The 15,483-nt window shown below is 37.8% G+C and overlaps 1 protein-coding gene across 6 annotated transcripts in view; it reads left to right on the forward strand.

Annotated features, from left to right (window-relative positions):
- The window catches only part of PIK3CB (phosphatidylinositol-4,5-bisphosphate 3-kinase catalytic subunit beta), a 187,984-nt gene that overhangs the window by 64,607 nt on the left and 107,894 nt on the right, over positions 1-15,483 (forward strand). For 4 of the 6 annotated variants that reach the window (XM_046002039.1, XM_046002040.1, XM_046002036.1 and 1 more), the window contains 2 exons: positions 8,182-8,368; positions 11,374-11,599. In XM_046002039.1, the coding sequence (XP_045857995.1) occupies positions 8,198-8,368; positions 11,374-11,599 (397 nt within the window). In that variant the 5' untranslated portion in view covers positions 8,182-8,197. Of the gene's footprint in view, positions 1-2,411; positions 2,504-3,877; positions 3,896-8,181; positions 8,369-11,373; positions 11,600-15,483 lie in introns of those variants that run through there. The other 2 variants (XM_046002037.1, XM_046002038.1) reach the window with 2 other exon arrangements.

Raw genomic sequence — 15,483 nt, forward strand, 5'->3', positions numbered from 1 at the left:
GGGGGGGAAGCAGGCTCTCTGCTGAGCAGAGGGCCCTGCACCAGGACCCTGAGACCATGACCTGAGCTGAAGGCAGAAGCTTAACCCACTGAGCCACCGAGGCGCCCCTGTTAGTGAATTATTAATATGACAATATTATGGTAGAAATTAATGGACATGTTTGTAACCTTGCAATATTCCCTTTTGATAATTTACTTCTGGTTGAGAGAAACGTTTCTAAGTTTTAGAACTTTTAAACATAGTATTGCTTAAGAAGCATCTTTATTATCTTGCTGAATCATTGGAGTCTTTTTAAAGCAGTTGACATTTGAAAGTGAGGATTTTGCCCTTGAAATTGAAGATCAAGGAATTAATTTTGGAGATTGGTGTGCTGTTCCTTTAGGAAGCAATGAGCATGATTACTGTAAAGCTAAATGGTTAAACTTGCCTTTTTGATATGTTCTGAGATAGCACGAGAAAAATACTTTGCAGTTTATTTTGCCAGTTTTAAAATTTAATTTATTTAAATGTTTCTAAATATTTCTATTGTGAAATGTAGCATAGATGTAGAAAAATATGAAAACATAAATGTGGACCTTAGTGAGTTATTCTTTTTCTTTATATTAAAAATAATGGTAATCCTTTGACATCATGGGAATTCTCCAGTCTATCTAAATTTAGTAGGTGTCATTTTATGGGAATAAGACGTTCTGTAGTTAAACATTAGTTGAAAATGCATCAGTTTTGGAAGGAAATGCCTGTACTGTTACTGGGTTGCTATATAGTGGGAATGCAGTGCTTCGGTTATGGGTAAGATGTAGTTCATGTTCCTCTTCCCATGACAGGAATGTATGGATTGGAAACAGTGATATTAGGTGAAGCTTGATCCATTCCAAGTGATGATGTGATCAGAATTCTGTGTATTTGTTAATATTTTTCTGGTTTACTCTTTTATAGAAAGGTACATCTATAAAATATAGACTGAGATTTTTGTAAAGCCATGTGCAAATAGATAAGTGATATCTGAATTAGATCATTTCAGTTTTTTAAATTCAGTGAGTTTTAGGAAATCTGTATGTGTATGGCATTTTATCTGTGTAATGGTAGATATTACCATGACTTCATGTCAAGATGCCACATTTGTGGGCTGTTTATGGAATTTCTTAGACTAGGCACTGAGAGACTGCATTGAAGCCACATAGTTAAATTTTTCCTCTTAGGCATGATTTAGATCACATTTTTAATTTTCTAGTACAATTGTTCTACTAAGTGACTTCCATAGAATTTGTTCACTCATTCATTAATTCATTTACCCATATGTAAATATTTACTGAGGCCATAATATGTGTCAAAGCTGCAAATAAAGAGGTGAGAATAAGAAGTTAGGAGCTGTTTGTAAGCTATGACCTTCAATGTAGCGTGCTCTTGCTTTGACATAGACATGCCCTGGTGCTTGAGTGCACAGGAGTATCAGGGAAGGATTCCAAGAGTATAGAAGAGTAAGAGTTAAAACTAATGAGGTACTGTATGTTGGTGAACATAACAATTTAAAACAGTCATTAAAAAATAGAAGAGTAAAGGGTGCCTGGGTGGCTCAGTGGGTTAAAGCCTCTGCCTTCGGCTCAGGTCATGATCCCAGGATCCTGGGATCGAGCCCCGCATCGGGCTCTCTGCTCCGCAGGGAACCTGCTTCCTCCTCTCTCTCTGCCTGCCTCTCTGCCGACTTGTGATTTCTCTCTGTCAAATAAATAAAATACTTAAAAAAAAAAATAGAAGAGTAAGAGTTGATCAGGAGATATGTAGATAAGGACATCTTAGGGAGAGGGAATGATGGTTAAGGTAGGAGGTAGGAGAGAGTATGGGATATGCTGGCAAGTATCAGTGGTTCAGGGCATCAGGATTAAGGATGAGATATGTGAGAGTATTGAAGAACAGATCTAGAAAGGAAGGTAGATAGGGGCCCATGAATTTATTCCCCCCCCCCGTAAATTTATTCTTATAATTCATTTATAACTACATCATCAAGAAATTCTTAAATCTACTTACTATAGTGCTTTTTCTTCCAGTAGCCCCATATGTTCATAATTTTGTATCTGGGGAGTTAATGCCGTAGGGTGGTGTGAGGTGCAGTCTCTTTTTGAAAAGATTGCTGTTCTGGGCTTCAGGCCTTAGGAAGCCTCAGCATTTCCAGCTGTCTGGTAAGGGTGAGATCTTAGAAATTTTTGTTTTTATAGGTTCATGCTCCCTTATTGCTGTTGTTATTTATTAAGTGATTTGGTTTCAGTTGTGAGAATCTTGCCAAAAATCCATGCTAAAGAAAGGAGGGGCATGTACAGGTTTATCGTGATTGTGATTGTATGATAGGTGGCTGATGTTTCATAAACCCTTCTCTGTTTTATTTAAATGCAAACTTCTGTTTTTTCCTCTCTCAGCTTTTGTTGCAAATTCCTGATTCATGTCATACATGCTGTGACTTGGTATTCAGGAGCTGGCTTTCCCCCATCTTTGTGTGGTGGTGATGAAAGTAAGCAAAGCATGGTCTTTATAATTTTGTGTAGCATATTTTCTTGAACACCTGCTATTTGCAAGGTTGAAAAACAACTCTCCTAAAAACAGTCTCAAAAGGCTGTTCTGTAGTGATGTACCTAAAGCTATTCCAGGACCAGTGACTGTTAATGACATCTGTAGTAACTTTGTGTAGTTTGTTCATGTTTATAAAAGTATCAGTTTAGGGCGCCTGGGTGACTCGGTTGAGTGTCTGCCTTCGGCTCGGGTCATGGTTCCAGGGCCCTGGGATCAAGTCCCACATCAGGTTCTCTGCTCAGTGGGGAAGCCTGCTTCTCCTCTCCCTCTGTCATATAAATAAAAATAAAAATAAATCTTTATAATAAAGTACCAGTTTAGAGTGCTCAAGTTTAATGATTTCTCTATGTACTGTGGTAATAGACAGTACTTTAAATAGTGTGGGGGAAAAAAAGCAAAAATAAAAGCATGGGTCAAGCCCTCAGGAAGCTTATAGTTAGCGTGTGGTTTATTATGGTTAGTATTAATACAGTAATAAAGACTTTTTCTGGTACTTTCATAGTTATTATGTAGAGGGTTGTGTAGGGCTCACACTCTGCAGCTAGACCCAAGTTCAAATCCAGGACTGCCATTTGGTAGCTATGAGATAAAAACCTCTTTAAGTTCCTCAAGGAGTAATAATATTACCATAGCATGGTAATAGGGATAAAATACAGAAACGCATGTAAAGAAATGACTAGAATGCTGGCACAGAGTAAGAACTCACCTTTAGCTGTTCTAGATTTTCTTTTTTTTTTTTTTTAAAGATTTATTTATTTGACAGATAGAGATCACAAGTAGGCAGAGAGGCAGGCAGAGAGAGAGAGAGGAGGAAGCAGGCTCCCAGCCAAGCAGAGAGCCCGATGCGGGGCTCGATCCCAGGACCCTGGGATCATGACCTGAGCTGAAGGCAGAGGCTTTAACCTGCTGAGCCACCCAGGCGCCCCTGTTCTAGATTTTCTTATCACCCTGTGAGCTTTTTTTTTTTTTTGGGGGGGGGGGAATTGTAGGAGTAGGGATAATAATGTTTTGTCTTAAAAACATTAAACAGTTACAAAATGGCTACTATGTGCTGATCACTTTTGGGGAAATGAAAGTAGTTGAAAATATGTAACTCATAGCTCAAAAGAACTTAGGGCTTTTGAATTAAAAAAAAAAAACCAAGTTAGCTGCAAATATTTATATTTGACTTACTAAGTTCCAGACGTTCTTTCTTTAATTTTTATAGCTATGTGCTCTAAGGTAGTTACTGTTGATTTCATCATTTCACAGGTAAGGGAACTTAAGTAGGGGGGAAGATACATGATTTGCCCGAGATCTTTCAGCCGGTAAGGGATGGACTGAGCTCTCACAAGTAAGCTGTTGGATTCTGAGACCAGGGGTGCCTGGGTGGCTCAGTGGGTTAAAGCAGCTGCCTTGGGCTCAGGTCCTGGGATTGGCCTGTGTTAGGCTCTCTGCTCCGCAGGGAGCCTGCTTCCCTTCCTCTCTGTCTGCCTGCCTCTCTGCCTACTTGTGATCTGTCTGTCAAATAAATAAATAAAATCTTAAAAAAAAAAAAAAGATGGATTCTGAGACCACAGTCTTTCATCAGTGCACTATCTTGCCTACAGAAACAAGACTATAGCACATGAGAAAGATTCAGGACCTGTATAAGTGTCAGTGTAATGGGTGGGGTTTATAAAAGGGTGTAAGAGTTAGGAGAGAGAAATCAGTAAAAGCTTGAATATTCAGGGAGTGCGGTTTCTTGCATCCTTGCCAACACCTGTTGTTTCTTGTGTTGTTAATTTAGCCATTCTGACAGGTGTGAGATGGTATCTCATTGTGTGGTTTGATTTGTATTTCTTTGATGATGAGTGATGTTGAGCATCTTTTCATGTGTCTGTTAGCTATCTAAATGTCTTCTTTGGGAAAATGTCTTCATGTCTTCTGCCCATTTCTTAACTGAGTTGTTTGTTTTCTGGGTGTTGAGTTTCACAATTTTGGATACTTACCCTTTATCAGTATGTCATGCAAATATCTTCTATTCTGTAGCTGCCTTTTAGTTTTGTTGATTGCTTTCCTTCCGTGTGCAGAAGCTTTTTGTTCTTGATGAATCATAATAGTTCATTTTGCTTTTGTTTCCCTTGCCTCTGGTGATATGTCTAGTAAGAAGTTGCTACAGCTGTGGTCAGAGAGGTTGGTGCCTGTGTTCTCCCGTAGGATTTTTTTTTAAAGATTTTATGTATTTATTTGACAGACACAGATCACAAGTAGGCAGAGAGGCAGGCAGAGAGAGGGGGGAAGCAGGCTTTCAGCTGAGCAGAGAGCCCAATGCGGGGCTGCATCCCAGGACCCTGAGATCATGACCTGAGCCGAAGGCAGAGGCTTTAACCCACTGAGCCACCCAGGAGCGCCTCTCCTGTAGGATTTTGATGGTTTCCTGTCTCACACTAAAGTCTTTCATCTATTTTGAGTTTATTTTTGTGTATGGTATAAGAAAGCAGACCAGTTTTGGGGCAGTTGTGTGGCTCAGTTGTTTAAGTATCTGCCTTTGGCTCAGCTCATGATCTCAGGGTCTTGGGATCGAGTCCATCAAGCCCCACATAGGGCTCCCTGCTGGGCAGGGGCCTTGTTACCCTGCTCTTTCCCTCTGCTCTCTCCCTCTGCTCTTTCCATCTGCTCTTTCCTTCTGCTTCTCTCTGCTCTCTCTCCAGCTTTCTTTTGACATCCATTAGCATGATAGGTGGTTCTCCATCTCCTCACTTTCAGTCTGCAGGTGTCTTTAGGTCTAAAGTGAGTCTCTTGTAGGCAGCGTACAGACAGATCATAATCTATTAAGATCCCATTTTTAAGTAATCTCTGCACCAAATGTGGCGCTTGAACTCAACCCCACGAGTAAGAGTCACATGCTTCATTAAATGAGCCAGCCAGGTGCCCCACCACCAGACCATTATTATACTTCACAAGTGCAACAGTATTTCCTTAAAATCATCTAATATTTAATTCATAATTAATTTCCCAGTTTGTTTTAAAGATAGGTTTTTTTTAAAAAAAGATTTTATTTATTTATTTGACAGAGAGAGATCACAAGTAGGCAGAGAGAAAGGGGGAAGCAGGCTCCCTGCTGAGCAGAGCGCCCGATGTGGGGCTTGATCCCAGGACCCTGAGATCATGACCTGAGCCGAAGGCAGAGGCTTTTACCCACTGAGCCACCCAGGCGCCCCTAAAGATAGTTTTTCAAAAAAAGATTTTATTTATTTTTTTGTCAGAGAGAGAGAGCACGCACAAGCAGGCAGAGTGTCAGGCAGAGGTGGAGAGAGAAGCAGGCTCCCTGCCGAGCAAGGAGCCTGACCTGATGTGGGACTCATTCTGAGGACCCTGGGATCATGACCTGAGCCGATGGCAGCAGCTTAATCGACTGAGCCACCCAGGCGTCTCTAAAGATAGGATTTTATAGCTGATTTGGTGAAATAAGCTGATTTGGCTGTCTCCACTCCCAACGTGGAACTGAGGCAGGGCTTGATCTTAGAACTATGAGATTGTGACCTATTCCAAAATGAAGAGTACTAGGCTTAACCAACTAAGCCAACGAGGTGCCCCTTCTAAGTGTTGATTTGTTAACAGTCCTTAAATCATTTTCTTTTATTTTTGATTAGCTTGTTTTGTTTTTGTTGATTACTTTTTATATTTATGATTCATTAGGAACTTGACTGATGCTTCCTTGAGGTCTTTAATTCCTTTCTCTCTTTTCCTATTTCTTGTACACTGATAAATGGTTCAGATTTAGAGTCTTGATTAAATTCAGGTTCTTTTTTTTTTTTTGTTTTCTAAAATCAACTATATCCTATAGGGTATGGTTAGTACTTCTGTTGCATTATAGGAGGAGACATATGTCTGGATTATTCACAGGATTTAGATAGTGTTAACCTAATACTGTTCATTATAAAGTTCCTCATCATCCTTTCACTTTATTTTGTAAAAATTTTTTTTTATTTTGTAAAATTTTTTAGCATCTATAAATTATGCATTATTGCCTAGATTCATTGTTTCATTAGAGTTGCACAACGGTGGTTTTCTAATTTTATCATTCTTTCTGTGTTTATGAACTAAAGTTCTTCTAAAAATTAAGGAAAAAACCTTACCCTCATTAGTCATTTGGTTACCCTGAAATATTTGGTATAAGCTGGTCAAAACATGTTTGATTGCTTCCCCATTCTTTATCAATTTTCAGAATAGGGAGTTAGTTTTAGCAATCTCCAGTGGTGATCAGTAAATTATTTATTTGTTTCTTTTTATTATTATTAAGTGACTCATTTGTGTATTTTTGATACATTTCAACCCATGGATGTCATGAGTATTTCTGATGCTCAGAAATGCTTCAAGTTGGCTTTTGTCTCTTTTGATGTGATACTTTCATTCTTTCAGTAAATGGGATTTGAATCTTGCTTTAATTAACTTCAGTGCCCATGTTCCTCCCACTGTTATTGCTGTGCTTTCTTCAAAGAAGCTCTCAAGGAAGTCTTCAAGGTGCAGTTCAGGGGCGCATTTGCTGGAATAGGGGTTTGATTCCAGGAGTGTCAACATTTGTCTGAACATAGTTCTAACAGCAGATTAGTAGCCTTCGTGGTACAAAGGCTAAGGCAGTGCAGTATTAGGACAAGCAAAGGAAATTAGTCCAGAAACATAGCACATAGGGCCTTGCCAGCTGGGTTGAGTGATTTGGTGTTTTTAATTCTTAGGTGATGGGTTGTGAGACTATAAGTTCATGACATTTTGTTTCTCATATGAGATTGATAAATTAAAAAACAAAAAGATTTATTTTAGAGTGAGTGTGTCTAATGGGGCGAGGGGAGGCAGTTTGAGAAAGAGGGAGAAAAGCACAGACTCCTTGCAGAGCATGGGGCCCAACACAGGGCTTGACCTGATGTCCCCAGTATCATGATCTGAGTTGAAATCAGGGTCAGACAGATGCTCAACTGACTGAGCCACCCAGGTGCCCAGATAGAAAATTATATGTTTTGTTTTGTTTTTTATATTTTATTTATTTGATAGACAGAAATTACAAGTAGGCAGAGAGGCAGGCAGAGAGAGAGAGGAGGAAGCAAGCTCCCTGCTGAGCAGAGAGCCCGATGCAGGGCTTGATCCCAGGACCCTGGGATCATTGACCTGAGCTGAGGGCAGCGGCTTTAACCCACTGAGCCATCCAGGCGCCCCAGAAAATTATATTTGAAAGAAGGCCCTCTTGACTGCTGTTTTCATTGGAGTTTGCAGAGAAGAACTCAGCGAAAGAAGCCAGTATTATTTAAGTAAAATCTGGAACCACCTGTTGAGTGATTGTTAACTGAATTTCTAAGAAACCTCTAATCTTAAATCTTTCATTTTTCATATGTGATACACTTTTGTTGAATTTGTTGAATTTGAGTTGTGTGTGTGTGTGTGTGTGTGTGTGTGTGTGTGTGTGTGTGTTTAATGGATCTAATGATAACTGAAAGTGTTTTTAAATAATTTGTTTCTGGTGGCTTAATATTTAATTAGCCATCTGTTAAATTATTGGCTGTATTGAAATCCAAAGACTAATTATGGATTGGTGGACTTTAGCATATTGTATTATAAGATTTGGCTAATCTTCTGTTTCACTACGTTTTACTTAATAATTTCTAGGGCCCCATGGTTATGAATGTGCTTCAATTTCATAATGCCTCCTGCTATGGCAGACATCCTTGACATCTGGGCAGTGGATTCACAGTTAGCATCTGATGGCTCCATACCTGTGGATTTCCTTTTGCCCACTGGGATTTATATTCAACTGGAGGTTCCTCGGGAAGCTACCATTTCCTATATTAAACAGGTATGTTAATGGGTGGAATTTTTATAAATGTAGCTTACTTACTATATCACTTAGGGGAAGATGTTATTCTATTATAGAAAATGTTATTAATGTAAATCATATGGTCAGTTTGAGGGAAAATTAACATTTAGGATTTTGATATATGCTTTGTCTTTTGTAGATGTATAAAAGGTAATTCTCACTCGCACTTTTAATCTATATGTAATATCTAAATTAAGAAAAATTATGTTAGTTTGAAATGTTCATTCAGATTGTTTAAAGGAATTTGACATTGTCAAAGAAAGTTTTGAGTTAAAATCTTCTTAAGTACTATCTTTGAACTTGTCATACTTTTTTGTGTGTGATTTTTGGTTGGTTGTCTCTTCCCCTTTTCCTTCCTCTTCTTCCCTCCATACTCCCACTACTCTTCATGATGATTGTGGGGAAGAAAACATTTTCTTGCCCCACAAGAGTTTTGCATGCCCTCCTTTGGAAGCAGGTTCTTTTATTTATTTTTTTTTTAAGTTTAATTTAAATTCCATTTAGTTAATACGCAGTGTGATATAAGTTTCAGGTGTACAATATAGTGATTCAGCAGTAGCAAACTTTAATCCCTATCACCTATTTCACCCACCCCCCAGCCACCTCCCTTCTAGTAACCATCAGTTTGGAAGCAACTTCTTTTATTTATTTATTTATTTAAGTTTAAAGATTTTATTTATTTATTTGACAGAGATCATAGAGATCATAATAGACAGGCAGGCAGAGAGAGAGGAGGAAGCAGGCTCCCTGCTGAGCAGAGAGCCCGATGTGGGGCTTGATCCCCAGGACTGTGAGATCATGACCTGAGCCGAAGGCAGAGGCTTTAACCCACTGAGCCACCCAGGCACCCCGCAACTTCTTTTATATAACAAGTCTTGCTTGTTTTGTTGGATTATTTTTTCACGTGAATTGATGAGTAGTATTGATTTGTGAGTACAATGAAATGTAAATGAAATTATTTTCCTAAACTTTCTCTTTAATGTTTTCCAAATAGCTGAACCCAATATGAAAATCAGGGGATATGATATTTTTAAGAAAAAGTATTTATAATAAACCTTTTTAAAGGTCTTGAGTTTGGACAGCCTCTTAACTCTTTTCCAAGCTTCTTCATCTGGGAGACATGAGAATTCTAAAACTGCATGATCCCTGAAGTAGGAAAAAAAAAATTATTTTAGGTATCCCAAGATTCAGAGGTAGTAACCTGGTGTACAGGTTCAGTACTTATCATAGTCACCAGTGACAAGTATGGATGTCTGGGGCTGCACCTGAAGCTGGATTAAGCATCCATGCACTCCATTCTTTTAATTGTAAAACATACATAACATGAAGTTTACCGTAAGAATAATTTTTAGGTGCATAATTCTGTAGTATTAAATACATTCACAGTATTGCCCAACCATCAACCTTATACAGAAACACAAACACTGTTCTCATTAAATAAAAAACTTTCTTCTCCAAGTCTCTGGTAATCCCTATTCTAGTTTCTGTCTCTAGGAATTTGTCTATTCCAGCTACCTTATAAAAGTGGAATCAAACAGTATTTGTCCTTTTGTGTCTGACTTATCTTACCTACCATAATATTTTCAAAGGTCATCCATATTGTAATGTAAGTCCAAATTTCATTCCTTTTTAAGACTTAGTAAAATTCTACTGTTTGGAATTTTATGCCACATTTTGTTTTTCTTTTCATCTCTTGATGGATTATTTCGATTGTATCAGTCTTTTGGCTATTGTGGACATTGGTGTACAGGTATCTGTTTTAGTCCCTGCTTTCAATTTTTTGGGCTATATGTCTGGAAATGGAATTTTTATATCTTTTGGTAACTTGACTTAGCTTAGCTAAGTACTTGACTTAGCTAAGCTGAGTACTTGACTTAGCCACCCATGGGCCCCTAAACTTTTTTTTTTGTGGTGCAAGTTTTTTTAAATTACTGATTCAGTTTCATTACTGGTTATCAGTCTATTCAGAGTATCTGCTTTTTTTCCTGATTAAGCCTTAGAAGATTTTATGTTTCTAGGAATTTATCTGTTTCTTTTGGTTTTCCAGTTTGTTGCCATATAATTTTTTATAGTAGTCTCTTAAAAATCTTTTGTATTTCTGTGGTGTCAGTTGTAACTTCTCTTTCATTTCTGATTTTGAGTCCTCTCTCTCAAGAAAGAAGTCTGGCAGAGGGGCGCCTGGGTGGCTCAGTGGGTTAAAGCCTCTGCCTTTCGCTCAGGTCATGATCCCAGGGTCCTGGGATCGAGCCCCACATCGGGCTCTCTGCTTGGCAGGGAGCCTGCTTCCTCCTCGCTCTCTCTCTGCCTGTCTCTCTCCCTACTTGTGATCTCTATCTGTCAAATAAATAAATAAAATCTTTAAAAAAAAAAAAAAAGAAGTCTGGCAGATACTCACTTAATTTTGTTTATGTAAGTGTATTTTTTGTGCATTATACTATTACTTACAAATATGGGTTAATACTATATGTATTCCCTTGTAAGTTGGTATTTTATTTTATTTATTTTTTCTAAATTATTTTCATTAGCATATAATGTATTATTTGCGCCAGAGGTACAGGTCTGTGAATCATCAGTCTTACATATTTCACAGCACTCACCATAGCCCATACCCTCCCCAATTTCCATAACCCAACCACCCTATCCATACCCCTCCATCCCCCAGCAACCCTCAGTTTGTTTTGTGAGATTGAGAGTCTCCTATGGTTTGTCTCCCTCCTGATCCCATCTTGTTAAGTTGGTATTTTTAAAAAAAACAAACCTTAATATATCTCGGACAATTCCATGTTACTATGTATTTTTATTTTATTTTTACAGATTTGTAATATTTTATAGTTGATTTAGCCAGTCCTTCATTGCTAAACATTTGGCTTGTCCTATGTTTTTGAATTTTATAGAGATGCTGCAGTGAGTATCCTTGTAGATATATCTTTGTACACTTTAATAAGTTTTTCTGTTCCAGAAAGTGTCTTATTTTTTTCTTGCAGATGTTATGGAAGCAAGTTCACAATTACCCAATGTTTAACCTCCTTATGGAAATTGACTCCTATATGTTTGCATGTGTGAATCAAACTGCTGTATATGAGGAGCTTGAAGATGAAACAAGAAGACTCTGTGATGTCAGACCTTTTCTTCCAGTCCTCAAATTAGTGACAAGAAGTTGTGACCCAGGGGAAAAATTAGACTCAAAAATTGGAGTCCTTATAGGAAAAGGTAACTTAAAAACTTATTGGTATGAATTCTTTACATATTTATGGGTGTATGTATAAACATGTAAGTATGATCAAAGACATTGCTTTGTAGAGTGTGGCTCAAAGACCAATACTTACTTGTAAATTTATAACCAGTCTGAGATAAGGTGCATGTAACAATTGAGAGTAAATGTTTATAAATTCCTGTAGCAATGTAATAACCCCTGGGACACTATGGTAATATGTTTTGTATATCTTTTTTAGTGACTTATTTTTATTAGCCAGAGTATATGCCTTTTTTTGGCAGATTGGAAAGGAAAAAGTTGTCCCTTTGTCTCAGATAGTTTGAGAAGCCCCTTTCTAGGAGATACATCCTCCATTTCTTTTGAACTTCCTCTACACTATACACACAATTTATATAAAACTCTGTATATCAAGACTTTAAGCTAATTGAAAAGTTTCTGTCAATAACCCATATTACTGACAAATTTTACTCCTTAACTAAAATTATCTTGAAGTAGAGATATTTTTGTGTTTTTTTTGTTTTTTGTTTTTTTTTAAAGATTTTATTTATTTATTTGACAGACAGAGAACACAAGTAGGCAGAGAGAGAGGGGGAAACAGGCTTCCCACTGAGCAGAGAGCCCGACGCGGGGCTGGATCCCAGGACCTTGGGATCATGACCTGAGCTGAAGGCAGAGGCTTTAACCCACTGAGCCACCCAGGCACCCCTGAAGTAGAGATATTTTTGCAGGGAGTCAGGATATGTTATGTCCACGTTATTCTTTGCAAATTAATTCCAGGGAAAATCGTGAGTAAGAAAACACGGCAGAGTATCTTTTGCTAGAATAATGTTAGTTATCACATGGGCCAGTGGTATATCATTATCCTGCTTTAGACAAGGTACTAGAATTAAGTACTATGAGAGGTTTACTACAGAGGAGGCTCCAAGTTTATTTATTTTGCAGTAGCAGTTTTGTGTTGTTGTTTTCAGTTTTATTTTTTAAGAGACTTGAAATTGAAATACAAAACCAAATAACCCACTGGAGGCTTTTGGATTTGAATTGGCCTCTTGTATTGACTAAATTCACTTTTAAAAGATAATATAGTACCATCCCATTTATATTATAAGTGTCTTCAGGATAACCTGGTGTCATCCCCTCTAAGAACCATGTCCTGTAAGATTGCATTCTTTGATCTTGACCCATAGTGATTCAGACTAACTAATGATCAGAAGTGTAGGGTTACATTCTTCCCTCTGAGTGCTTAGAAGAAGAATAGAACTTTGTTGAATTACTGAATGATAGCCTATGTGTATTTCTTTCTCTTTTTCTATGTATTTCTTTCTCTTTTCTTTCTTTCTTTCTTTTTTTTTAAGTAGGCTCCATGCTGGGCCTACCAGTACCAGTCTTGAACTCAGCAACCCTGAGATCAAGACCTGAGCAGAGAACAAGAGTAAGATTGCTCACTGACTGGGCCATCCAAGTACCCAGACAGTATAGTACTTAAAAACGTTTGATTATTTCAGAGGATAGCTAATTCGGTTTAAGAAATAATTTCTTGTTTCTTCAATAAGTTTGTAATTATTTACCATGTAGGATTCATTCACCCACCCACCCACCCAACCATCCATCACTATTTCCTTCCTTCCTTCCTCCCTCCCTCTCTCCCCCTGCCTCTTATTTTAAAAAAATTTTTTTTTATTTTTAAATAATCTCCACAGCCTGTGTGGGGCTTGAACTCACAACCCTGAGATCAAGAGTCACTGAGCCATCCAGGAGACCCCACAATTTTCTTATATATTAATGGCCTCATTAGAAAGCACTCCTTTCCATTTGCTAGGGCTCCAAAGATTTTTTCAATAAATTTTAAATTCAAAATTAAATACAGAAAGTCTCTCCTTTGTTTGAATTGAAGAATATATGGGAAAGTAAAAAATAATAAATAATCACTTACAGTGTTATTGAACACAAGAATATCCACTGATAATATTGAGATATAGTTCTTTCCAAGTGGCATTTTGTGTATGTGTCTCTGTGTGTATGAAATTTTATGTTTCCCTGCTGATGGAAGGAAGTAGACCTGAGCCACACTGATTGTTAAGGATTAAATATTTAATAACCCAAAAGATTAGCATCACAGAGAGAGCTAACTTTTGTCAGGATATAGGTATCTTTCTGAGATGTATTATGTTTTCAAAACTTAGATCACTACACTATCTTCTAGTTGTGATCTTCAAAAAATATGGCTCATTAGCCACTGTTATCTCTACATGAGCGTGGCAGAGTTAGCAAATAAAAATATACTAGATGGAAATATTACATGGGATATACTCAGTGATGAAAATCATTCATGGTTTATCTAATTCAAATAGAATTGGGCATGCTGTTTTTTTGTCTTTGTTTTTATTTGGCAACCCTGACTTTACCTTGCCACAGTGCAGGGGTCATACGTATGTAATATATAAATTGAATTTTTCTTTCTATAAGCAGTGTGACCATATTTTGTTCTGTATCATAAGGTTTATTATATGAAAACTTTTAATGAAGTGTGCCCTGCAGTTTGAATGATCAAGATGTAAACTCTGTTTTATTTATTTTTATTTTTATTTTTTTTTAAAAGATTTTATTTATTTATTTGACAGAGATCACAAGTAGACAGGCAGGCAGAGAGAGAGGGAAGCAGGCTCCCTGCTGAGCAGAGAGCCCGATGCGGGACTCGATCCCAGGACCCTGAGATCGTGACCTGAGCCGAAGGCAGCGGCTTAACCCACTGAGCCACCCAGGCACCCCTAAACTCTGTTTTATATTAAACTGAACAGCTTATGGGTCACCTGGGTGGCTCAGTTGGTTAAGCATCTGACTTCGGCTTAGGTCATGATACCAGGGTTCTGGGATCAAGCTCCATGTTGGTTCCCTGCTTGGTGGGGAGCCTGCTTCTCCCTCTCCCACTGCACTTTCCATGCTTGTGCTTGCTCTCTCTCTCTGTCAAATAAAGAAAATCTTAAAAAAATAAATTGAACAGTTTATAAACGCTTAACAATAAACTGTACTTTAGATTTTCAGCATATCTAGAAAACCTGATGTTAATAATCATATATACAGATTCAGGTGTTAACATGCATTTAGGAAGTTGAGTAAGTCTGTTTTAATATTTTGGAATGAATTTTCACTTTAAGTACCTAACAAGTCCAGTTTTCGCAGTTGCTGATTTGTATGTGATGACTATAACCGGGGCTTGGTGAGGTCATGCCTCCTGGTAAAACAATAAACAGTTATTTCAGTTTAACTTCAGGAATGAGTTTGCTGCCTTCTCCTCCCCAAAGAAAACAATGGAACCTTTACAGATGTTACTGCCCTGGTGGGTCTAAAAATACCTTTTCCTGCATGATGATGTATCTCATTTTATTTTTTAATGTTTATTATAAATAATTATTTACAGAGCTTCTATTTGTCTTCTGATTATGCTCTGTAGTGAAGGTCACCCCTTCAAATGCCCATTAAATCTTGATCAGAGGATTTTGTCAGCATCCCGGAAAAAAAAATCTGAAAACTCCCTTATTTTTTCCCTGATCTATCTTAATTTGTGGTATATTTTAAAGTGACTGCAGGATTTTAACAGTATCTTTAATGTGAAGAAAATATTCCTTCAATACCTTTTTTCTTTAATTATTTTTTTTTTTAAAGATTTTATTTATTTATTTGACAGAGAGAGAGATCACAGGTTGTCAGAGAGGCAGGCAGAGAGAGAGGAGGAAGCAGGCTCCCTGCGGAGCAGAGAACCCGATGCGGGGCTCGATCCCAGGACCCTGAGATCATGACCTGAGCCGAAGGCAGCGGCTCAATCCACTGAGCCACCCAGGCGCCCACCTTTTTTCTTTTAAGTTTTTATTTATTTATGTGGTAG

This window comes from Meles meles, chromosome 4, assembly GCF_922984935.1.
Source record: "Meles meles chromosome 4, mMelMel3.1 paternal haplotype, whole genome shotgun sequence".
NCBI classification, from domain to species: domain Eukaryota; kingdom Metazoa; phylum Chordata; class Mammalia; order Carnivora; family Mustelidae; genus Meles; species Meles meles.